The sequence below is a fragment of the Cygnus atratus genome, chromosome 1 (genome assembly GCF_013377495.2).
Source record: "Cygnus atratus isolate AKBS03 ecotype Queensland, Australia chromosome 1, CAtr_DNAZoo_HiC_assembly, whole genome shotgun sequence".
Lineage (NCBI taxonomy): Eukaryota > Metazoa > Chordata > Aves > Anseriformes > Anatidae > Cygnus > Cygnus atratus.
Window position 1 is genome coordinate 199,504,185 of NC_066362.1, and position 26,449 is coordinate 199,530,633.

At 39.0% G+C, this 26,449-nt stretch overlaps 2 protein-coding genes across 2 annotated transcripts in view; one reads left to right on the forward strand and one right to left on the reverse strand.

Moving 5' to 3' along the window:
- The window catches only part of CTSC (cathepsin C), a 770,970-nt gene that overhangs the window by 35,893 nt on the left and 708,628 nt on the right, over positions 1-26,449 (forward strand). The window lies entirely within an intron of this gene.
- Positions 1,651-26,449, reverse strand: part of LOC118245898 (N-acetylated-alpha-linked acidic dipeptidase 2-like) — a 33,379-nt gene continuing 8,580 nt past the window's right edge. Inside the window, exons 7-19 of the mRNA XM_035542483.2 lie at positions 25,382-25,475; positions 25,008-25,106; positions 22,819-22,904; positions 21,147-21,266; positions 20,631-20,713; positions 18,007-18,070; positions 15,330-15,397; positions 10,623-10,714; positions 9,135-9,225; positions 8,219-8,483; positions 4,879-4,960; positions 3,641-3,733; positions 1,651-2,301 (exon numbers count right to left, since the gene is read on the reverse strand). Coding sequence (XP_035398376.1) covers positions 2,112-2,301; positions 3,641-3,733; positions 4,879-4,960; positions 8,219-8,483; positions 9,135-9,225; positions 10,623-10,714; positions 15,330-15,397; positions 18,007-18,070; positions 20,631-20,713; positions 21,147-21,266; positions 22,819-22,904; positions 25,008-25,106; positions 25,382-25,475 — 1,427 coding nt within the window. The 3' untranslated portion in view covers positions 1,651-2,111. The remainder of the gene's footprint in view (positions 2,302-3,640; positions 3,734-4,878; positions 4,961-8,218; positions 8,484-9,134; positions 9,226-10,622; positions 10,715-15,329; positions 15,398-18,006; positions 18,071-20,630; positions 20,714-21,146; positions 21,267-22,818; positions 22,905-25,007; positions 25,107-25,381; positions 25,476-26,449) is intronic.

Consider the following 26,449-nt stretch of genomic DNA (forward strand, 5'->3'; position numbering starts at 1 on the left):
CTTACTCTGATGTGAGATTTAATTTCTTTATACTGCTTCAAACACCACATGGAAACAAGAGAGAACACGCTACTTCGTAGCAGCAACATAATGGCACAGGGCTGCAAAAACTTTCACTGCAAGTGTATGTTTACTGGAGAAACATTTGTTCACTTAAGTGAGAGGTGGTTTATTTTGTTACTGAGATATTTGTAAATTAAGAAGAATGTGTGCTACGTCAGATATTTCCTTTTTCTATAGACATTCCTTGTTTGCCTTATCCTCTGATAGCGTCTAGGGCAGTGACCACTGACAGCTCCCCAGGGAGATGAGCAAATTTAATGGGTTGCCTCCACTAGGCAGAAGTAAAGAGCACAAAAATGTAGTCACTGTTTTGGTGTCCTCAGCATTGTGCTACCTAATGCTCTTTTATGTGCATGCTAACGAGGTGAGCTAAGGTGACTGCATTTTTCAGTGGAAAAGGTAAGGGATGGACTGTGGAAGTGTGGTCTCCTTGGGTGCAACAGGCTTGATATGTGAAAAGCAAAGTAACAGTGGATTACGAGCACGGTATCCGTAGGTACACAGTCCTTCATCTTTCAGAGGTGCTTATGGAAGTGATTCCAATGCACGCCCTTCTTCTGGGTGGTATCTTCCCCTCAAGCCAACTTCCCAAAGGACTAACAATTGGCATTTCTGGTTCCTTTGCCTGAATTCAAGGCATTTGAGATGAGAGGCTCTTTTGGTAGCCTAGTAGCTGTTATGTCCACTGCCCTGTTTCTCAATTCTGTGTTTTTTAGTACCCCATCTGTTCTACTCCCCATAAAACAGAAAGCATTTTATTCCCACAACCTGCTGCAATTTATGGTTGTGAGATAAGCTGTAGTATATTTTACATAAGAGAAAATACCGGTTATTATCAGCTCCCTCACAAATTGGAATGTGATTTAATAAAATTCTTGCAACTTTATTAGTTGTAAAGCAAGTGGATGAGAAGTACATTTAAAGGGCAAATGAAGCAAGAATCAATTTTTTTATTTTCTTTTTTACAAATTAAACAGTTTTGTACAATTATCCTTCTCATGCATTTCAGTTTCTCTTTGAATGTATATGCAGCTCCTGGTGGAAAACTGTCTCAGGTCTTATTAGAAGACAGAATTACTCCATAATCTCAAGCCCCATGCCAGTAGCGACCACACTGTCACACTCATCCATCTCCCTCAACTGGAAGGAGACATCTCTGCATGAAAAAGCTCTGCCGACAGGGGGGAAAAAAAAAAAAAAAAAAAAAACCTTGCCATTGGCTTGAGACTAGTGAAAGCACCAAAAGGAGCAGGGACATCGGTTCTGTTACCACCCCACAATCTCTATTTTCCAAAGTGTAAATAAAGGAGGGAGGTGCACAGTGTTTTTCAGAGGGGTGGACACTCACTGCACTCGCTGTTTGTGGCTCTCTGCATAAATCCCCAATATCATGGTTTTGGATTTCTGCATAAAAGCAGCTGTTTTCTCTGGTTATGAGGAAAGGCTGGTAGCCCTTTCAGCAATTAGCCAGAGGGCCACTATTTTATTTTCTTTTTTTAGGAAAAGAAAGCAAGTCTGCAAAATGAGCGCTCACCAGTCTTGCAGAATGGATACTAAAAATAGAGATACTTTTGGTGTGTTATGTGATAAACACAATTAGTAGAGCAAGATAAATGTATGTGCTGAGGACTGCTTCATTTGTGTTTTTTTTTTGCTGAAATGTGTGGTGTTGTTCAGTGCTACAGGCAAGATTTGCTGACAGTTTTGCAAATAACTGGATTGTACATCCAAAAGATGTGGGGCCTCAAAATTGTCAGATCTTTCAGAAAAAAAATCTGATTGGGAATTGAATCTTCCTTCTCCCCACCTGCTTGTCCCCCAGATTGTCTTCCATCCAGGGTTGTTCTTAAAGTTACAGTTTTGCCAGTATCAGAGAAGCAGTAATTTCTAGCTGCGGAGTTGCTGAAGCACAGAGCTCCTGCTCCCCCTACCAGTGCATCTGTGCCACAGGAGCTCAGGTACAGCAGGCAGTTCGCAGAGCCTGGGTCGCTGCAGCCTGACTGCAGGGCATTCAGACTTTGCTATTTCAGCTTTTCGAAGCCATCGTCCTATGCTACTTCCTTCAGTGTCCCTGCTGCTGCCTGCACAGTGAAGGCTGCAATGGAAATCTGCCTCTTCACTTCTTCCCAGGCTTCCTGCTGATCTGCTTTGCTTTCAATATCAAACATGGCATCATAGATCCCCGGGAAGGACTCGCCAGCGTACTTGTTGTGACTGCTTGGAGCAAAGATGACATGTCTGTGGGGAAAGGAAAGAATGTAGGTATACTAAGTAAAAAAAAAATCATTAACAGAAACCTCAAAAAATGATTGAGCAATTGAACGGTGATAGTTAGAGCTGGGAAAGGAATGTGAAAAGAGGGGGGAAAATCTATGGGAGAATTCTTGAGAAGAACACAGATTCTTCAGAGTAGAAGTGATTGTATTGGAACTGAAGTGGGCAAAACCATGGCTTAATTTTCTTTAATTTTTTTTTTTTATAATTGATAGTTGCATATTTATTTTCAAATTTATTTTGTTCACATGAAGTAATGAATCGCATTTATAGATGCAAAAGATGCCCCCCAACTCGAAATAAATACTAAAACTGCAATAATAGATGCAAGCAAAAATAAAATATATTTAAAAAAATAAATAAATCTCTAAATGTTACCTAACACCCAACAAGAAGAACTGTAGAAAACAACCACTTCATTCTTCCAGAAGTGTGAACAACAGTTTATCCTAGGAGGTTGGAAGTGTGATTCTCAATTCTACCTGCCTAAGGGGCTTCTGGCGTGGTGTGAAAGCCATCAAGCAGTGAGTCAGATGCACCCAGGCATTACGAAAACGGGGATGCTGAGAGCAAAGGGAGGCGCTCACACACCTGACGCTGAAAGCTGGCTTCCAGCAAGTGTTCCTAATAACTGCAGTGCACTTTTATAAAGGATACGGCGGTGCATAAAGTATTGTCCTTCTCCAGCCCCACAGACTTGTACAGAGAAAATTTCAGTAATAACCAGTTAAGGGTTTAAGCTCATGGGAAGCAGCCAAAGCTGGGAGAGACAGGATTCTGCAGCACAGCTCATGGGCCTTTCTCCATCCTGTGATCTCTGTGCTGTCTGTCCTGAGGGGAGAGGACACTGTCCAGTCTCTCTCTCTCTCTCTTTACCTGACATCTCTCTCTCTTTACCTGACCTTCACAACATATCTGTCCTTGTCTTCTTCCTTTTACTGTACTCCCTTCTTTCTTTCCATACAGTTGTTTCTCCACTGAGTCATCACTTGGTACAGATTTACAAGAACAAGGTGTAACAGAAGTAGTATCTATCACATACTCTCAAATAAAGTTCACAGAGTTATCAAGGCTAATAAAAATAGAGTGCCCGTGAGGGTGTTGCAGGCAAAAAGTTGTCCTTGGAGATACTCTCCTTGGAGTTGCAAAGTCACTGAATTATTCGTGAAACAGAATCTGTTGGGCTTTATAGGGCCTCTACAGCAGTCCAACTGATCAGCCTGTGAGGTTGGGATTCATCTGCAAAACCACAGTGCTTTAGACAGTTAAAAAATTAGACAAGTTAAGAAACTTGTTGCCTTACCTGTAAAACTTCCTTCCTGGTAAGCCAAGAGGATCAATGAAAGCTCTTTCTATAAACATCAGCTGATCATTCATGATTCGCACTGCAACTGGACTGCAGAAAATGTAGACAATGACATTTCACACAATAAGGAAACAGGACTGCTCATTTTCATTCAAATACTTTTCCTCTTCTTTGGACAGAAAAAAAAAAAATAAAGTGACAAAGAATGTCTACATTTCACAAAAAGATGAGGTTTTGCAAATGGAAATAATACATGTTTTATTAATGCATTCAGATTTCTGTGTTAGACAACTCAATAGACACTTGTTTAGTATTACGTGGCACTAGGAGGATCCCACTTAACAGCAGGGACAGGAAGGTAGAGATTTAGGTCAAGATATCTAGATTTTGCTGTTCACCTCTAAGCCAAGGGTCCAGACTTCTCTCTACAATATACATACATATATATATAAATAGAACAATGTTGTAAGGATGGGATTCAGTTGGCTAAACACAACCACCATGTACCATACATGGTACCAAGGAGCACCTGGCCTCCAACCACTGCACCCAAAGGGCATGGGAGTCCCATAGGGCCCATAGGTTCAAAAGCACCATGTGGGTATCTTAAATACTCTGGAGCATTGCCCTGTCTCAAGGCATGCTGAAAGTACAAACATCTGTGTCACCTACAGCGCTGAAGCTTAGGTGTCTAAATACAGAGCTCAATCAGACAAACTTCCACTGCTACCTGCTTTTCCATTTATTACAATAATTGTAATGACTAGCTGATATTTATAAGCTCTACAGACGATACTATTCATCACTGAAAGCAGAATTAATCTTGGCAGATATTGCATGTCTCAGAGTTCAAGGGCTCTGGTCCATGCTAATCAGACAGGCTCCTTGTGTAGTCACTGGAAAGAAAGAGCTGCCCTGGGTACCTGAGGCAGATGTGATTAATTGCCCCTTCAAAATACAAATTTCACTCCGTGAAATATAAAGGGAATCAGCACAAGTAATTATATCTTCAAGGTAGCTAAAAACTGAGCAAGATGAATGCCACCCCAAGGAGTGACCAGACACGCAGACTGCACTAGGAGCAAACCCCAAACTGACACAGGCTTCAGATGATATTAATTTTTAACTTTCTCTACCCAAAGGCTGATGGAGGGCTTCAGGAACACCCCTGGACAAAGAAAGAAAAGACCACGGGTGAGATTTTGCTAAGATGGGATAGATTTTTCCAGACTTACTCCTTCTTGTCAACTTTTTCAAGTCTCCTGTGAAATTCAGCAGCAGCCTCTGAGAAGTTCACCACAGCAGAAAAAAGAGGATCTAGAGAAGGAAAGACTTTTTTGAACAACTTCAGAGGATCCACAGAGCCCAATATACCTTTCAGTTGCCCAGGGGGAGCAAAACTACATTTGTTTTTCTGTTACACCTGCATTAGTTTTCTTGTCTCTCCTAGAAGTTTAGTTTTTCAGTCTCCATTAGTTTCCCCAGTGCAGACCTTAAGAGCTGCACTCCCAGCAGTAACAGACAAGGACAGTGTGGAACTACGCCAACAACAGAGCAGAGTGCTGGATACGGCCTTCCCAAGCCCACATCTTGCCTCTGCCTGCCAAGGAGAAGACGCTGGCATTGCAAATGGAAAACTCTGCTGTTCCCCTTTTAACACCAGGATGTACTGCAGAGCTTAGGTTAAAAAAAAAAAAAAAAGCCTTACAGATCAAAATACCAGCTCTTCCAGCTGGCTGTGCAAAGGCAGCTGGGTTTTCCTCTTGGAACATAATTTCCTATTCATATCATAAGAGTGTGCTATTGAATAGTATTGAGGAAAACGTTAAAAAAAAAAAAAAAGTCACAGTGGTGCACAGCCAGACATGGGTAGGGTAAAGTAACCAAGCCCCACGCTTGCTGAGGTGCAGCCCACGAGGTGTCTCTGCCACGACCCTGTGCCATCCCGTGCTGCCGCTTGGTCCCCAGGATTTTGCCTGTTACACCTCGCTCTGGGCTGTAAGTCCTGTTGCTTTCTCCTGCTCTGCCCCTTAGCAGCACGTCTGAGCCACGTGGGATAGCTTGGCCTCAGAAGCAGCTACAGATACCTTCTCCTGCTAACGATGTCAGCTGCGATGATTTCCCTGTGGAAGGGTCGGTTTGATACAGACCTGGGAAGAAGTATCGACTTCTGCAGCTAATTTTCGTGGAACAAAAGGAAGGTGGATGGTTTGAGGAGGAGAATTTCTGGCCTTACCACAACTCATTACATCGTTTCACAACTTGCACATTTTGCCCACAAGTTTCAGGAAACTTTAGATAAAGCAGAGTATCCTCCCTTTGCACAAGAACATGGATTAGGTCATCTTCTAAACCCCGTCCCCAGTGGGGAACAAGGCCCTGCTGTGCTGGTAAACTCATCACGCTATTTTAGAAATCACATAGGCTTTCTGTTCCCACGACTCCTGTTGAAAGCTGCTCTGCAGTCTCATCTGCTTTCTAGTTCCAGCAAACGTATTTATCCATCACCAGCCCACACTTGCTTGTTCTTGCATTAATATTTTTATCTAGTTTACATAATCAGAGGCACAGATTTTGCCTCTGCAACCTGTTTATGGACTGTACTTGTCCGCAACTGCGTTTGCCCAGGGTAGTAGTTACCAGTTCTGCAGAGGACAGGGCTGACATCACGGCTGTATCAAGGCAACAGATTATATTTCAGAAGCAGTAGGAGGGGATTTAAGAGAAAAAAGAAAGGTCATCTGAAAATATATAAGACAATTTGTGCTCATGTTCATGAACTATTCAGTGCTGCCACTTCTGGTTATTTTAAAAAATATTATCAATTTTATTTATTTTTTCCCCTGCAGACCTTAGCTCCTGATAGCCTATTATTACAAGTAGTATTTCATGAAAAAAAAATAAGGTTTCCAGTGTTCATTGTTGCAGAGGAGCAGCTGAAATGTGAATACAAAGGCAAATAAAAAAACTTTCTCAATTGTTGTGAAGGACAACTACGTGATTTAGTCAGGCTTAATTAACAGCTTTCTGACATTCAGTGCTGTCAATAGGCAATTCTATGAAAATGCTGAGTGAAATGAATTTCAATTTGCAAAGTATCATAAAAGCTATCTATGCATTGTAATGCACTCTGGTGCAATAGATTATACAAAAAAATAAAAATCATAGTTTCTTTTTGAAGAAATAAATTTAAACTGATCAGGAATCAGAGAAGAGACATGAAAATAATGAAAAGACTGGAAAATAAACCTTGTAAAAAAAATGGCCAAAGTGCCACGTCTACAAAGTTATTAAGGAGAGAGTTAAGTGATAGTTAGGGATAAAAAGCAAAATAAAATAAAATTAAATAAATAAAATAAAATAAAATAAAATAATAAAATAAAAATTGCTTCTAAAATCTAATTGACATTAGAACAAAAGTATATACATCAGTTGGCAATTAATTTGGGCAAGTTCTAATTTGAAATGAGAAGGAAACACAAATAATGAAAATAAATTATTTAACAGAAAATTTGGTGGCTGTTCTAGTAGTGCAGAAAGAAAGTCCAATCTTGATGTTTCCCTAGATGATATGCTACAGTTAACACAAGAATGTATTGAAATAAATCTCTTATGCAATATCTCAGACCAGATAATCCATCACAGAGGGCTTCCCCTGTCCCAAGAAGACTTTTTACAAAAATAAAAAAGGACATTTTTTTTAAAATATTCAAGAACTTTCCACCAAAATCATTACAAGATTTAAATGTCATTTTAGTTTTCCCCAAGTGAGGATTTGATTTGAATTACTTCACATGTTTCAGACAACCCAAACGAGTACTGCATCTTTGAAAAGCCAGTTTATGTCTCTAACCCATGGGTCCATCAGATACCATGTGGGTTAGGACTGACTGAAAATCCTCCGTGGTACAGAAACACAAGGGGTGAACAAGGCAAGAAGAAAGAAGAAAGAGACGCAGAGGAAAAAAAAACTGATTGTGGAAACCATCCTAGTTTGTGATCCAGATTACTCTGCCTCTTCCGTTCCATTTTATGTGCCTCATCGCAATGTTTTCATGTGCTCAGTAAATGTATTTATGCAGAAGTTGGAGAAGGCTTCTGTTGCCTAAATGTGGTACCTAGGCACTGACACAGATGGTAAGAAGGTTTCCCAAGGTCAGACAGATTAAAGCCTCTGGCTGAGGTGGAAAGGACACCTGTATCTCCCAGGTTTGAGACAGTTGCCCCAAACATTTAACCTGTCTTCTTCTTTTAAGCAAGAGAAAATAATCTAGTCCTGGGTGAGAAGCAGGTAAATACTATTTCTTTGTTCTGCATTTGATTGTGGTTCACGACTGCTCATGAGCAGAACATAATTAATAACATGCATGAAAATTATTTTAACTCTCTCATCTAACCAATAACGTGCTAGTACTGTGTTAGGTTTAGAAAGATTTTTTTTAGAGGAACTTTCTTTATTATGATGGCAGAATTGAAACAGAAAAGGAATTCAGTTTCAGAGAGAGAACAGATATATCATGTCTCTGCATAATTTAATTAATGGACTCAATAAATTCTGCTGTTGCTATTACTCACCAAATGACACTTTGTAAGTTTTCAGCTGTTCTTCATGTTTCTTGGCCAGTTTATAAATTCTATTGCTATATCCTTTTAAGGCTTCTCCGTAATCTCTACAGTCGAATGGAATGATCTGGGAATCTGCAAGTTCATAAACCAGTTTGCCTCGTAACTTGGCAATTGCTAGCTGTTTCTTGAAGGTGGGGTCATAAAATTTTTCCACTAACTCAAAGGTCTCATACACAGTGTGATAAACAGGATAATTGCTGAATTTGTCTGCTTTCTGAAAAAGAGCAAGCAAATTTGTCAGTGCCATGTATTCTAAGTGCAGTTAACGGTTTTATTGATGGTACGATATTTTGCACAGCATCCAAATCAAAAAAGCTATTTCCTACAAAACACAATTTGCTATCCTTCCCATTTTTGTGTGTTCATCTTAGGAAAATGAAACAACCTGAATCCATGGACTGTCACACATGATTAAGTGAGCAGGCTTCCTTCTCTCCATCTACACAGACCTGACTTCAGTTCCCTTGTACAGAGAGTGCCTCCACTGAAAGTGAAATCAGCCTGCAGTTCTGGATCGCAGAAATCCTCAGTCATGGATCCTTTTTATGTTGCATGGTTTTCCAAACAATATCAAGGAGGATGTGTATATTAAGGGGACTACTAATAGTATGATGGAATGAAATACACACCCCCAAACAGATTCTATAAATATCCTTTTGAGTACTTGACAGCCTATAAATTAAACATATCACTGTAATGTTTTATTCTCCAAGCTAACAGGTTTCTTATTTAATTAAAAAATGGCACTGATGTACAAATGAGACAAAAAAATTGTTGAAGCTTTTTTTACTAATTATGAATAAATGCTTTTAAAAGATGACTGGTCAGCCCTATTGAACTCCTTCAAGCAATCTGCATGGCTTACCCTATTCTTGGTGTAACGCACTCTGCCCGATGCAATTCCCAGTCGCTGGAAGTAAGCTTCGAAATCACTGCCTGATCCCAGTTTGTTTATTCTATATGTAGAAAAGACAACATGTCATAGAGGGAGTATTTATTTTATAATATGATGGTAATTTATGCAAAATGTAGATTTTCAAAGAAATGGAGGTTAGGGCTTCTGAAGGGCACACCAGGAACACTAGTAAGATCAGAGAGTAGACGAGCAGCAAGCTTAATTACTGTAACTGGTTTTATTCCAACACACTAATCCGGTATCCAATATTACTAGGAGAGTCGTTTAAAGGTAGCGACTCTGATTATGACACTGGCCACATTAGGAAAAAAATGTACATAGTATACACAAGAGCTGTAGATTTGCATCAGATAAGCCTCTGCAATCTTAAAATATTAAACATCTATTTCCAAACTAATAAGAATTGGGAGGCAATCTATGTAAAGACAGATGTGTTTATATACTTAGCATATTCCACAGTACAAAGACTGGTAAATAATTTCCACAGCAGAAGATTAGCACTTATTACTTACAAGTAAATATTGCCATCTGCTGGGTAGGTGTGGCAAGACAGAGGAAAAGAAAAATAAAAACAGTATTAAAAACCTGAAATATTCTCAGTATTTTCAAATATTTATTTGAGTTTTATATTAAGTTTTAGGGTTAAATGTCTATCCAGAAGAATAATTGGCATTTCTCAGATTAAAAAAAAAAAAAAGAAAAAGAAAAATAACCCAGCTAAAGCTCTCCTGTTAGTATACATTTCTCAAGAAACTATTTGTTTCAGCTGAGAAGGATTAGATTTAGTGGCTTTTTCAAAAGGAAGAAATCTTAGTGAGTCTAATGAATCTAGAAGATCATATTGCCAAGGCTTGCAAGATGATAGGGTCACACATCCAGAACATTTGAGTCAAATCACACAAGGGGGCAGTTCTACTCACCTTATGGGAGTGTAAGGTTTAGCCCTACCAGTCACAGGCTTAGACAATGTTTTGAAGTTTTAATACCTTCAAATACAGATTTTTAATGTACATCCATTATATAAATAAAAAAATAATTATCATAAGAGCTTTTTAAATACTGCTGTAGGCAGTTTCTTTCAACAGAGCATTTGCTTAGCCTAACAATCTTATATTATCTCATCTGGTAGGGTGACTAAACTATACTTTAAATTCTTTCCCTGCCCTGCACTTCCATGATTGCTCTTCTATTCATAAGAAGCCTTTAAAGAGTGTGAGGTTTCATCTTGCAGTGGGTATAGATCATCATTTAAAAAAAAGGTCATACAATTTGATTTTAAAACCAAATATTGTTGGAGACACCATGTACTAAAAAGTTTTTGTATTGCTGTCATCAATATCAATACATCTTGAAGAATTCTGTAGAGGAACTGTGTTATGATATGATTAAAATATTGGGAAAATAAAAACAGATATATATATATAAATAACAACTTACCTGGGATAACTATTATTTTCAGGTGCAGGGTCTTTCTCAAGCCAACTCTCATAGAGAGACTTCTTTTCATAACCCTCATCAGGGCTTGAAATCTGAAGACGAAAAGATTATAATCTCACTGGAAGTATCTCTAACTGAAATCAGTATCAAAGGAGACATTTACAGCTATCTGCATTGTTCTTAATCAACAGTGTTGCTGTATGCAATGAAGTACACATCATTTATTTACATTTCTTCTATACAGTTACGGATCCCAACTGTAAAGAGCGTCTGACAGGCACTTGGACCCTATCACAGACAGTACAGCAAGGTAAAAGATGAAGGATACTAGCTTGAACCCATCAGTTTTTGGAAGAAATTGGAAGAATACTTGGGATTTCTAGGATTTCTTACCACTTTATTATAGCCCTGTGTGCACAGGTGCACGTAATAGCACTACGGAGCTGCTCCAGCAGCAATCCTTTCAGCAGGCAAGGGGAGAAGAGAGCCCTAAGCCATCACAAGTTTGCTTCACACAGCAACAATATTCTCTTGACAGGTTAAGCCTGAAATTTGCCTGCTCTTTGTTATAGGAATTACGCTAGAAGGAAGGGTCATAACCAGTCATTAACTATATTACAGCAGTGTCAGGGGAACTAAACCAAGACTGGAGCCCTGTTGTGCAAGACATCGTGTGTACAAATGCAGGTCCCACCCCTACCTTAAAAAAATGGAAAGCTGCGTAATCATGAAGGGAAAGGTAAATACTAGTACAGCCATAATACAGCTGGGAAAACTATGAAGCAGTAGGAAATCAATTGACCAAAGCTGTTAGAAAATCTGTGGCAGAGTTACACATAAATAAAAACTCTGGCCCAGTAGTCTCCAGCTACACTTATCAATCTTTGTTAGTTATGGCTAAAGCCAGCATGGTCCTTTAAATATAAGATTGGCTATCATGTGCAGAGGATTGGGATTTATTTTTTTTCAAAATACAAAGCATAAATGTGCATGGTTAGATGCATAGTTCCACAGCATTGTTGAGTCTTAAATTCTGCACTGAAAAATATATGGATTCCAAATTGAAAATCCTAGGAATTCTGACCTCTGGGGTTATGGCAACAACTAGCAGAAAAAAAAAAAAAAAAAAAACAACTTTGTGAAGCAACCATTTGACTGCTGTCATCTTCAGGGCACTTTGGTCAAGTTCTACAGCTAAATTGAAAATGGCATATTAATAAGAGCAAGCTGAACTCTAACATATGTGAGTAACAATACTCTTTGCTCTGGCAGAGGTGTTATTCTGACAACTGTGGTCACGTCAAAACCATTCAGCCCAACTTAGACGCAAATCTAGAATCAGCACAAGCTCACTGCTACCTCAAGGAAGACATGGCGTTCTTTAAATATAAATGCAAAGTAAAAAGTGATGAAGAGAACAGGGGAATTGGAGTTGGACTATTGCAGATGTTGGCTGGTGAGAAACAATTTCAGAGATCTAGCAGTACTGCTGGGCCAAAAGAGATTGCCAACTGCTAAACATCCCATCTGTATGCTAAGGACTACACTTAAATGCAGAACTCCTTGAAAGATGACACTTCATCTGTACACTACGTTTTTTGGTGAGAAGTGGTTCACAAAAAAAAAAAAAAAAAAATGGGATGAGCAAAGAGCTCTTGGGGTGTATGTCAAAGATTTTGGTCTAAGAACACACATACAACATCCAAGTTTGGATGTTGGACTCTTCCATGTGAACAGAAATAACTTTCTTTCAGACATGCATAATCACCCACATCTGCACTAATGTTCTTTCACTTACTGGGCTTTCTGAATGAAATCCAACCCCGTGCAAAAATCTAAAACAAAGCATAGGGAACATTTCAGTCCCGTTTCCAAGAATTAACTAGGACTCCTGAGGTACACAGGACTTCTGACTATGGCTATTCAAGAAACTAGCTACCAGCATATGCAAAGACTTTATGGATCGAGGCTCTGATGTGTCCATCTAGCCTCCCAGTCTCTTCCAAAAACAGCACTGCAGTCAGAATATCAAAACTAAGAAAATAATAATTTTGCCTGAATTCTTCTAGCCATTACAGAATTTAGTTGTTGTTGTTTTTTGTTTGTTTATTATTATTACTATTTTTTTTATTTGTTCTTGTTGTTGTTTTAAGATTATTGGAAAAGACACAGCTTAGCAGAGGTATAGATCTTAGTTATCTTTATAGCAAGCTACCTAAATACAAGCAGATACCTCTGCAAAATAAAGCTTCCATGTTGCTTTAGTTTCTCCCCCTTTTGCTAATTCAATTCACTGGAATTTTTAAAGCTCCAGAGAATAAAGATGTTTGAACCCTTAAATTAATTTTATTCTGTGATGCCAGAATCAGTGAACCAAGAAAAAGATATATTTCTACAGTGTCTCTCAGTCATCTGTATACATGTTTTTATGCCACCAGAAATGATGGCAGAGGTAGAAGCAGTCTTTCAACAAATGCCCCTTAGTATCCCTGACTTCTCTAACAGAGTCCATCAGAACATCTTTTTCCTTGGGAAAAATTCAACAACCTCTATTAATGATCTTACAGGAAAGTTCAAAAGGGTGTGGGAGAAAGGTTTCACAACCTGTGAGGTATGGTTTGCTGGAGGTCACTTGTGACACATCAACACTGGTAAATTAAAGATGGTTTGGAAATTTAAACTTAAATTTAAAATTTTCCTCCAGAAAAAAATATGGCAAGGAGTATCTTAAATTTATTTGCCAAAACAATGAAAAAATACAGTCTAAAGAAAGAAAGGATTACAAATGAGATTCTTTGGACAGAGACAATATGATAGAAGAAAACTGCACAAAGTGATTGAATGTGTACGGAAGGCAGAGGACAGTAGAGAATCAGATTGCTGTTGCAGAATTCTGCTCTGTGAAAGAAACAGAAAGAAAAAAAAAAACTTTTTTTTTTTGTCTATAAGAAACTAATAAGAAAAAGAAAAAAATCTAAGATGTTCCAGCAGTAGCTTTAAGGAACTCAACCAACAGTCAGACTTCTCACTGACAGCTCTCTACCATAAACTCATCCAACTTAACAAATGAAGCTATAAAGAATATGAATAAATAAAATGTACTTCTAGGAGCTTTTTAGCAAGGAAACAGCGTGGAATTATGAAGTAGTTGTCAGGTTTTCTGTTGCTTATATTACTCTTCTATTGTTAAATCTTAAATAACACTGAATAGGAAGATTTTCAAAAATGCCAGCCCTAAGAACTTCATATGGTATGTCAAAGGAAGTTTCCTACCCAAAGCCAGCAATAGTTGAATAGTTGACTTTAGATCAAAGAATGAGATGCTATTTTTACCCCAGAGCATATTTTAATTTGATTATTTTTTGCAGGAAAAAAAAAAAAAAAAAAAAGATCCCTGGGTAAACGGGTTGCTGCACAGAGAAAGTAAATTATTCTGACCAGGACCCTGCAGCACTAGGGACATAGGAATTTGTATAGGTGAAACAGACTGCCCTTCAGTGTGCGAAGTGTGACAGCTGATGACTGAACAAACACAGCTTCTTCCCCTGCAAGGAAGAAAGAGTACAATAAAAAGAGTTGATAAGAAAATAAAATGTAGAAAATGGAAGAAAAACAAGGGAACAGCATAGATAAGCCACCTCAGATTCACATGATGGCATTTCCAGTGTCAGAAGAAAATGTACTGCATCTGAAAATAACTCACAATGAATGCATCTTATGGGAAGGGATACTCATAGCTGGAGCCATCCTACCAAGTGAAGTTTCAGTGCAGATTTCTAGATTAGACAAAGTCACCTAGGTTCCCTTAATAACAGGGAAAGAAGATTCTTAGAGGGTTCTGTATGCACAAGAGTAGACAACCACATTTGGGCAGATGAATCTCATCCTATTTCTACCCATTGCCTTTAAAGGGAGCCTATTTTCCTATTTTCCTTAAGTCAGACAGAGATGCCTTCACTTAATTGAGATGAGGATAGTGACAATGGCTCATTCTATGTGCCTCAGCTGGTTAACAACTTATACAGCCAATGAAATTTCATGCCTTAGTGGATCACAGTCCTTCAGCCTTATAATAATTCATGCTGAGAGGTGAAAGCAAAGGAGACATGCTACAAGGCCACTTGTAGTCAAGCAAATCCACACATCTGGCCTATTACAAAACCCACTCAATCCTTTCATATTTATCATTGTGTTTCAGGGTCTCAGTGAGAAATGGAGAAGAATCGGGTAGAACCAAGAAAAAATGGTAGCTTGCCAATGTTAAAATAATAGATTTTAGATTTTAATAGATTGCACTTGAAATCAAAATGTAAAATGCAGTTTATTTCCTTGAATGCTTATTTTAGAGAATTGATTTTGCTCAAGTGTTTAATTATCTGGAATTTATTTTTTTATTTTTGGACTTATCTATATAGAATTATAGAGAGAAACAGAATTATCTCTACATAGTATTATCTTATTATATATTGCAAATAACATTCCACTTATATTAGTGATACATTTCAGCCTTCCTACAAATACTGAGGAACTGTGAGCCTGGACTGTGTACCACTGAAGGGATGTTTGACTCTAATTTTGATAGGATCAAGATTCTTCCAGCATGGTATAACATAAAAAGAATATTATTCGATAATCCAATTTTATCCAATAAACTTGCAATTTTACATTCTCAGAAAGTCACAAATAATAAACACTCTGATTCAGTACCTCTTTTGTTAGATTATACACCAGTCTGTAGAGAAGAGGGGTGCAGTCAACTCTTAATGTGTAGTTGCCTGAAAATGAAACACAGACATGGAAATCTTCCCCCGCATACCATTGGCATCGTCTTCCTAATGGATTAGTCCTGCAGTTCCTTCTTAGACAAACTTCTCCTTGATTCTAAGGCAAAGAATTTAGATCTTGCCTCAGAATATATACAGAAACAGACTATTTATTTGGTCACCATGTAAAAGCTACTGCTCCTACACAACAGAGTTGCATTGGTTATGGTACATACACAGTAATGTAATAAAGCCTTCCCATAGTTCTAGAATATGCCCAACTCTCCCTCATCTCCTACAAATCCTTGTCACTCACATGCTCCCCAAAGCTTGTATTAAACAGAAGCAGTGGTAACATCCTAGAAAAAGAAGTAAAAAATAAGTCAGTGCATTCAGAAACTGACATTTCCCTTGCAAGAGTTTTTAAGAAGCTTCTCAGTGCAGCTGTTTCTTCTCTTACCATGAAGAGGACTTTTGCAATATTTTTTTTTCAGATTGTATCTGGAAAAAAAAAACCACAAGTCATCTTCTGAGTAAGAGACTTGTGAGACTTCTGGCATTTTGTAATTCAGTATTAAACCTCACCCAAACAGAAGGCAACAAAGCTGCAGAGTAGTGTCTTCATCTCTTCTAAACATCCCCTTCTACCACCATGCTGTAGCTTCTTCACTTTACACCCATGAAGTTTCAACATTCCCTGGGGGCTATGTTGAGCTAGGTATCTCCTCCCAAAGCTGTCCCAAAGAGCCCCATTGGAAATAAACTTTTGCCGCTACTGAGGTAGGTAGGCTGTAAAGCAACCTTCTCTGTAGGCTACCGCCACCCAGCAGCAGCTGGGATGCAGCAAAGGGGAGTGAGAAGGCTTTGACGCAATGAAAGACAAGCTGTCAGATAACACTGCTGCCAGATTTTGACACTGCTTTAGGCCTTTTGGTCATCCTTTGCATGGTGTGTACTCACAAGAGGACTCAACTGACAATTACAGAAAACCCCACGTTGATGGAAAAAAATATTAGGTAAAAATAATGTTTCCAAAGAGAACCTATATTTGAGAACTGGAAATTAGAGTCACAAAAATGCCTAAAAGGATGACCCACTATTCCTGCCTTGGGTGCTAAAGGACAATCAATAGAAATAATTTGCTGTTCAAAACATGGCACAAGAAGCACTGTAGAGAAAGTGCGATGATAAACAAAGTAATTCCAGAGTATATGGATGTTATGGCTCTACAGGGGATGCTCAGAGTGAAGTGAAAGATGTCCAAGACACTTAAAACAGTCCACTGAAGATGGTGTTCTTTTTCTTTATGTATTTCTTTTCCAGTAGTTTTACTTTTGCATTTTCTTTAATGCATAAAACAAGAGGCGTGTTTGAATAATTATGATTTGGAAGAAAATTGGTAATGCAGCAGCATGTTGGCTGCAAATCAACTAAAAAAAAAAAAAAAGCGTTACAATCCATGCTGAGAATATGAAGTAGTTGTAAAGCTATTATTTCATCCGTGAGATCTAGGCATGAAATTCTGCTCCACTTTTTACACAGCATGTAGGCTACATAATTGAAGGAACAGCTCTACTCTCCTTATACCCCAACTCCAACCGAGCATTTAGAAACTGGGTTTGGCTTTTCTTTCCCTTCAATCCTTTTGTGACAGATAGAATTTTCAGCTGACAGGAATAAAACAAAATTTTAAATGTGCCTATTGATATCCATTTTATTCACACAGAGTAAGCCCAAATAAGTTGGGTTTAACATGGGAAGAGCAATGCCCTAAATAACAGAGGATATGGTGCAGAACAGCTTCACAGGACTCTGCTGACTATTATTTCAGCATAGACAATAGCAAATGAAGCCCCTCTGTAATAAAGCTCAGAATAATTTAAGAGGGAAATTGTCCTCCTTATTCTGATTTAGGTCACTGTGCTGCCTCCAGTTTCCAAAGTCCAGTTTCTAAGCATCATTCCTGTATGCTAGATTCCTCTCAGAATCTGAAGGGCATAGTAAATTCAATAATGGGGGATCACTTTCTTTTGAACCACTCTTGAGAGTTCATTTTTCTAGGACAGCGTTGCCATAATATGTAACTCCTTGCAGAGCCTTCCTGCTCATAGCAATGAACAAAGGTGACTACACTGTCCCAAAGCAACAAAATGTTTTCCCACCCCCACAAAATGTAAGCCCAAGGTCTTGACACTAATTGTCTTGAGACTGTATTAAATTATAGTGTCTCAAGATACTGTACTTCCACAGTAAATTGAGCTGGAGCTGCAAACAGAACAAGGAACAGTCTGTTATATATCAAAACTGTAATTGTATATTAAAGCTAAAGCAGTTAAGCACTTAAGCAGTTTTACAATTCAGGCTGCTCAATTCATCAGCACAGACCACGAAATTCTAGAGGAGGCATTCTGGCATCCAACTGCAGCTCATGGTTGGAACTATTTGCAAGAAGAAAGCAACATGAAAATGTAAATTGTTCTCTCCACTTAATTCTGCATTTGGTACGGTTATGCTGAATGTCACCTCTATTTTGCATTCGCTAGCTGTGGACACAATAAATAACACAATAACTATTAAAGTTGACATCTGTAAAGTAAAGTGAGTTTAAAAATAGGACACACCTTCTATAGAAGAATCTGTGTTGATGTAAGCAACTGCCCGTTCCTGGAGGACTCTGGCATTTTCCTAGGGTTGTAGAAGTGCAATTATTACTTTTCATTTAGTGACATTTAGTCAAGATATTAAGTACATTGTTTTTTACCACCTTACCTTTAAGACCCATGTCAGGAGAAGTAACACAATGTACCTTACTAATTATACTAGTATTTGAGGGTGGCTTAATGATCTGGGCATACAAAATTCACTCTTACATCTGGGACTCAATTTTTTCTGGGAACCACCCACAAAATGTACGTCTGTCTGCTGCATCACATGGGAGCGAGACAGGACAGGAAAATTAATGCAGAAGACATGAAACTGAGGGGAGTGACCCACCAGAGGGCCGTGCTGCCAGCCAGAAGAACCTCAGCAGGCTGGCAAGGTGGGCTGACAAGAGCCTCATGGAGTTCATCAAGGAGACGTGCAGGGTCCTGCCCTGGGGAAGAACGGCCCCAGGCACCAGGACATGCCGGGGGCCACCCAGCTGGGCAGCAGCTCCCAGAAAAGGGCCTGGGGGTCCTGGTGGGCACCAGGCTGAACGTGAGCCAGCACTGGGCCCTTGCTGCTAAGCACGCCGATGGTGTTCTGGGCTGCATGAGACAAACATGGCCAGTAGGCTGAGGGAGGTGATCCTGCCCCTCTGCTCAGCACCGGTGAGGTCACACCTGGACTGCTGGCTCCAGTGCTGGGCCCACAGTACCAGAGAGACCTGGGCATACTGGAGAGAGTCCAAGATCAACCACTGTTTGAATGTGCAAAATATGACTGTGAGCTGATCTAGGATTCCTCAATGCCTTTAATTCCCAGTTGTTCATGTCAGATCCCAGCACTGAACTCATTTTTAACACTGATAAACTGGATATTGCTGTCATTTCTACACTCTTCCATTTCAAAAAGGGATGAATCAAAGCACTGAATTTGACTGTTTTGAGTCAACCAAACATTGCTTTCATGCTAAATATATACACACACAGGCTTAATTTTTTGCAAACTGGCAATTATGTTTGAAATTGATATTCTAATCACTAAGTGGTATTTTACTAAATCTTGGCTTTGTAATGGATATTCTAATTAGGTTAGTAACTGATATTTGATTCATTCAATTTATAACACAACTCATCATTTGTAAGTCATGTGAACTGCAAATTGGATTGGTAAGTGGTAACTCCGAAATGCAATTGGTATCTTTAAAACAAGAAGTAGAGAAGATTCTGGAAACAAACAAACAAAAAAAAAAAAAAAGAAAGAAATGAAGGGAGGAAGTAAGCTTGGATATGCATACACATGGCCTTATATATGTGCAAAAGGTTATTTGCAACATAACGAAATTCTTTCATTTATGAGCAATGGAGATGGTTTATGTAACAAAAGGATGTTGCCACAGTTGCAGAGTCTTTTTGTTACTTTACCAGTAAACATAGTGGGTTAATTTTCCTCAAGATTTAGTAGGTGACAGATCTGGCAGCTACAGAAAACACAAATGTAAGCTGTGAGGAAAATCTCTAGAGAAACTAAAATCTAATTTTGGTGTCAAAGAGGAGGAATGCATACCACCAAGATAAAGCAAGAAAACAATAATATAAAAACATTGAGGTTCAGATATGAATGGTGTTTATGGCTTTCTAATCTAGTACAGCTGCCATCGCATGAAATGCAATAGATGATAGATTACCAGCTATTAAATTATTAAACAAGAAACACTGCGGAACAGCAGTAGCAATACAAGAATAAGTATAAAATAACTAATTTATTCATGACTTGCTCAAGAGAAACAGATCTTTTAAGTACCATGCTTTCATATTCTTCATAGTTAAAACAATTGTGTTTTTTTTTTTTTCTTGACAGTATCTAAAAAACGAACAGTTAGATAGAAAACGGAATCACAAGTAAAAGAGTAATATACACTGTACTTTTGTCATCAGTGGAGCTCTGGTGACATGAAGTTTTAAAGCAAATCCTTTAAAAACCCTCAGTAAATGATTTTAAAGATTTAAATGATTTAAATGATTTTAAATTATGCTTTCTTTATCTAATGTCCCACAAACTGATAATAAGATGCAGGGAGTCAATTGCACCTGGAAGCTGAATGGTTTATGGGAGTGCAAATCCAAGGGAAGAGAAATCACAGCTTTGTTAACAGAAGAACGATGGAATCCCTTTGGTATTGGGAGCACAGTTCTGGTTTTCTCCTCCAATTGTGTCATTTTGATATGTAATTTTGTAGTTTACTGAAATACATGCCAATAAATTAAAATAAAAATATTTAAATATTTTCTTGTACTGATTTTTAAAACTCTAAGTTTTCTAAATACAGCCTTGTAAATAAAATTCTAACAAAAAAAAAAAAAGTTAAACCATTCAGTACCAATAAACTGATGTAGTTCAGCAGAACTGTGTTTCTGTGAGAAGTTAGATAGGTAATTTGCATAAATATATGAGGGCCTTGCAGCACCTGAAGAGGAATCTGTTGTGCTCCAATTTTAATTTGAAGTTACTGATTGCAGTCTAGTGATCGACACCACTGGGCTCTGTACCTTCCTGCAACAGACGTCCAAGTTATGCTTTCTTCACACTATTCTTTATTTACCTCAGCCCATTCTGTGGAACCCAACAATCCAAATTCTTCTGCATCCCAACTAGCAAAAATAATAGTTCGTTTGGGTCTCCAACCTGCAATCACATAGTTAAACTTGAAAATTCAGCTCAAGTTAGAAAGTCTAGTAAAAGACCAACACAGTTAATTGAATCACTTTTAAAAATTAGCACTTAATTGATATAGCAGTAGAAAAAAAATCCTCTCTAAACTCTTAAAGGAACATATTACTACAGAAGCATTTCTTCCTAATGCAAAATTTTCATTCTATACAACTAAAAGGTTAATCTTCTACTGATGAGAGACATGAGGGAATAAATTCAGCCAACTAAGATGCAATGATACACGTGCAATTCTTCAATGTATTTGCATGTTTCATAATGAGAACTACAACTTTCTGCAGAGGTGAGAAGTTAAATCAACACAACTGCTTCTGGGAACATTCAGCATAGTCCCTCATTATTGCTGTTTTCCATATCCATCGCTTTAAGGCTGCAATAAATAAGTTACCTTCCATCTTCATTTTACCAAAACTCTGAACAACCTCTTGAAGAACAGCTGCGCCTGTAGTTGGATCAATACCACCAAACACCCAGGAGTCTCTATGACCTCCAAAAATAATATATCTATCTGGAAACAAGCACACAATATCAATAATTACTTAAAAATACATTTAGATTATCTGTATTTCCATTGATTCTGCTAGTATTATTTAACATTTTTGTCAGTGACACAGACTGTGGGCTCAAGCACATCTTCAGCAAGTTTGCTGATGACACCAAGCTGTGTGGCATGGTTGACACACTGGAGGGAAGGGATGCCATCCAGAGGGTCCTGGACAGGCCTGAGAGGTGGGCCTGTGCGAACCTCATGGAGTTCAACAAGGCCAAGTGCAAGGTCTTGTACCTGGGCCAGGGCAATCCTAAGCACAAACACAGGCTGGGCGGAGAATGGATTGCGAGCACCCCTGAGGAGAAGGACCTGGGGGTGCTTGCGGATGAGAAGCTCAACATGAGCCAGCAATGTGTGCTTGCAGCCCAGAAAGCCAACTGTATACTGGGCTGCATCAAAAGCAGTGTGGCCAGCAGGGTGAGGGAGGGGATTGTCCCCCTCTGCTCTGCTCTGTTCTTGTGAGACCTCACCTGCAGCCCTGTGTTCAGCCATGGGGCCCCCTGCACGAGAAGGATACGGACCTGTTGGAGCAGGTCCAGAGGAGGGCCACGAGGATGATCAGAGGGCTGGAGCACCTCTCCTGTGAAGACAGGCTGAGGGAGTTGGGGTTGTTCAGCCTGGAGAAGAGAAGGCTCTGGGGAGACCTTACAGAGGTCTGCCTCTGTAAGAGGCCTACAGGGGGGTACAGGAAAGCTGGGGAGGGACTCTTTGTCAGGGGGTGTGGTGATAGGACAAGGGGGAATGGCTTTAAACTAAAAGAGGGGAGGTTTAGATTAGATATTTGGAAGAAATTCTTCACTCGGAGGGCGGTGAGGCCCTGGCACAGATTGCCCATAGAAGCTGTGGATGCCCCATCCCTGGAGGTGTTCAAGGCCAGGCTGGATGGGGCTTTGAGCAACCCAGTCTGGTGGGGAGTGTCCCTGCCCATGGCAGGGAGGTGGAACTTGATGATGTTCAAAGTCCCTTCCAACCTCCCATCAATTCTGTGAGTCTATGATTGCATCCCTACTTGTGTCAAACAAATTAATTTTAATATCAGCATTAGAAATGTATTTTTAAGGTAATCTTCAGTCATTCACTTAGTCTATTGAAGGGTATATATGAAGACAAGAAATATTTTATATATATTTTTCCACTTAAAGTTAGTTCATGTGTATGTCCTGCTACGCAGTACTAACAATAGGATGTCAAGGTTTCAAATCATCATTAGTTTTCTGTACTTCACACTGTGTTAAGATTTCTAAGACAAGATGCATGAATGCTGTAATCCTATGGTAAAATGAAACATAAAATATTCTTTGACACCTATCATTCTAGCATTCCTGTTGAAATATCTTCTTGGTAATGCTCATGAAAAAACATCTGATGGGAGGGACAGGACAAGCTGTTAAGGATTTCTCAGATTCCAATATTATCTGTATATCTTTAAAACTTTGTTTCTTGCAACATGAGAACAATTCACCAAGCACAAAATAAAGAAGGAATTAATTCTCAAGCACTTGATGCTCACCTGGTTCCACTGCTCCTCTGAGGACACCGATGACATTGTAAATTCGTGTTATTTTACTGTTTGTATGAACATGCATTCTGACTTTTCTGAAATGAAAAACAGTGTGGAGTAACCATCTCTGACTGAGAAGACAATAAAAAGTCACAGCTTGTAAGCCAGAAAGTTTGTGCTTCTGTTTTGCTTTGTGTGTTCAGCATATCTGTCATGTTGTATCAGTGTCCTATTTTTTATTTCATGTTAAACTGTTGATAGAAAGTGGCTTTAAAGAAACCCTATTAAGCAGGATAACCTCCAATGTTTCAAACATTTACAGAATTTATTGAATTGTTATTTATGGGAGTCAACTGTGGAGAAGGAAACTGAAAAGCATATGCAGTAACTAAAAATGTTTTTACATTTTGACCAAATTGATAACTGCAATTTTATAAAGAATACACCATGATTTTGTAGCACAGTTATGTGAATTGGTATAGAAGTTGGGGAGAGAGTCACTATAAATAGTTATGCATGAATAACTTGAAATTGCTGTTTAGGACAGCAAATCAAAGTGATTAGGCTTTGTCAAACAAACAAACAAAAAAAGGTCTCATGAAATGTTATAAAAAGGAAGGAAATTCAGGTATTAGAAGACCTAAAAATAATGCAATATTCACCTTCTCTTAATCTGTATTAAAAACAAAGAACCAAACAATGCCTATTCTGGGTATGGCAAAACTCCAAATGCTTCACATTTGAAGCTATCTTTTCAGCAGCAAATCTGCATAGCTGTCAAAATCAAAATCTACTTCAGGACAGCTACTGGATTGTTGCCCAGAAAATAATTGACACCAGTGCCTTGAGCATGTATATACTTGCACACTTTTCATGTGTAAGCGACTGTCTACCTAGATTCAAAAGGCTCATTTTGATATAGAGTTACTCTGATAGAGAAGTATATGCAGGATTAGCCTTTATTTATAAAAACTTGTCTCTATCAAGTACGAAGATGTTAAAAGTGCTTTTCAAAAATATGTCCCATGTATATGTTTTGTTGATGAATCATATTGTTTCTTTTCTCACTGTTGGGTTTTATTGCTCCTGAAGACATTCAAAACAGCACCCTAATTATGTCAAATACGCCTTTTTTTTTCCTACTTTATTCACTTTAAGTTGGTGTTAAAACACAGAAGAAAAGAGTAACAATCAATTAAGTCTTTTCAAAATCGTATATTAAGACACTCTCTTGTTCTGCAGGAGGTGGAGCAGTGATAACGATGCATAATTTTACACACCATTTGCTCATTGTTATCCACCGGTCCTTGTGAAATAAAATTCTGTTCAAACTGAAACTATGGGATGTATTCCTATAGGAAAGTGGTCTTGATCTTTATCTAACATAGCTTATCAGTTATAAACCAAAAGGAATGCTGTGACAGCCCCTGACAGCCAGTCAAATCCTTGACAGCCAACTACAATTGTTACATGGCTCAGACTGCCTAAGAGCAACTCTTAGTGCTGAAAACCTTACCAGTTTTATTTCTCTGTTAGAGCTGAAAAAAGGTAAAGAGCATACATATTATTGCTAATACAAGTGGTCAAAGTCCAGTTTCTCCCAAACAAGTTAGTAAGATATATGCGTTTTTTGTTCTGTTATGTCTTGTTATTGTTAAGGGCTTTCAACCAGGGGTCCTACCTGCGTTGGGAAACAGCTGATGGACTCCCACATCATTTCCATATTTCACAGCTTTAAGTTCAAAGAAATACTGTGAGGCTTCCAGTGGACAAGGGAAAAATCTAGGAGAGAACTACTTAATTGGTAGTGCTTCCCTGTTGGACCTCTACGTATTGACTGTCCTATTTTCCCCTTGGTCATCAGAAACAGGAAAGAAAGCATAATAGATAGGTAGGCTGGATATGTACCCTCTGCATCTGTCTACCCATCTGTCTATCCACAACTATAGCTTTGACCATTTATTTTCAAATTCTAATAGTTATCATTATAGTTATCATAGTTATAGTGGTGGTGCTCACCGAAAAGGAAGTTGATTTTTCCATGGCATAGGAGTTGGAACTAGATGAACATTAACGTCCCTTCCAACCCAAACCATTCTATGATTCTATGATAATATCTCTAGATGTATTGTTTCACAGTCTTTGTCTTGCTGACATTTTTTGCAATATTTTGTAAATAGGTGAGTGTTGAAACAGACCTTGTTGAAGAGCTGTCTGCAAATCCTGGCCCTATGTTATAAGACACATTGAGACTTCCCTTCCAGCTGCTGTCTGGAGCTGCAGGTCCTCCCATTGCACTGTTGAGTGAAAGACAAGACAAACATACTTGATCAGTGGACTAAGAACAAAAATTCCCTTAACACTTACTGCAACTAAACCATGGCAGGTTTACAAAATTCTTAAAAACATCATGCCAGCAACAGATTGTTTTGAATTTTCCATGTTTTCTGAAGTACACACTACTGCAAAAGAACTATGAGTACAAGTAACAATACAGTTAGTATAAAAATGTTAATTGCACATTTGCAAATACTAAATTCTGAAGAGATGAAGAGGACTGATGTATACTCACCGTAGTAACACTTCTGCATCATGATATCCAATGGGATGAACTGGGATCTTTGGAATCCCTACACCTTCATTAACTTTGTATCGGAAAGTGTACTCTGAGAAAACAGAACAAAATGTCAAGATTACAGCATTCTTATCAGCTTCTACCAAATATAGGTGCACAAATCCATGGGCCTGATGAGATACATCCACGGGTCCTAAGGGAACTGGTAGATGTAGTTGCTAAGCCACTGTCCATCATATTTCAGAAGCCGTGGCACTCCGATGAAGTTCCCACTGACTGGTTGAGGGGAAACATAACCCCCATTTTTAAAAAGGGAAAAAAGGAAGACCCCGGGAACTACAGGCCAGCCAGTCTCACCTCTGTGCCTGCCAAGATCATGGAGCAGATCCACCTGGAAAATCTCTGCTAATGCACATGAAAAATAAGGAGGTCACTGGTGACAGCCAACATGGCTTGACAAAGGGAAGATCATGCCTTCTACTATGGGGTTCTACTATGGGGTTACAGCATTGGTGGATAAAGGAAGAGCAACTGACATCATCTACCGGGATTTGTGCAAAGCATTTGACACTGTTCCCCATGATATCTTTCTCTCTAAATTGAAGAGACATGGATTTGATGGATGGACCACTCGGTGGTTAAGAAATTGGCTGGATGGTTGCACTCAAAGAGTTGTAGTCAACGGCTCCATGTCCAAGTGGAGATCAGTACCGAGTGGTGCTCCTCAGGGGTCGGTATTAGGACTGGCAGTATATAACTCCTTTGTCAGTGACATGGACAATGAAATGGAGTGCACCCTCAGCAAGTTTGCTGATGACACCAAGCTGTGTGGCATGGTTGACACACTGGAGGGAAGGGATGCCATCCAGAGGGTCCTGGACAGGCCTGAGAGGTGGGCCTGTGCGAACCTCATGGAGTTCAACAAGGCCAAGTGCAAGGTCTTGTACCTGGGCCAGGGCAATCCTAAGCACAAACACAGGCTGGGCGGAGAATGGATTGCGAGCACCCCTGAGGAGAAGGACCTGGGGGTGCTTGCGGATGAGAAGCTCAACATGAGCCAGCAAT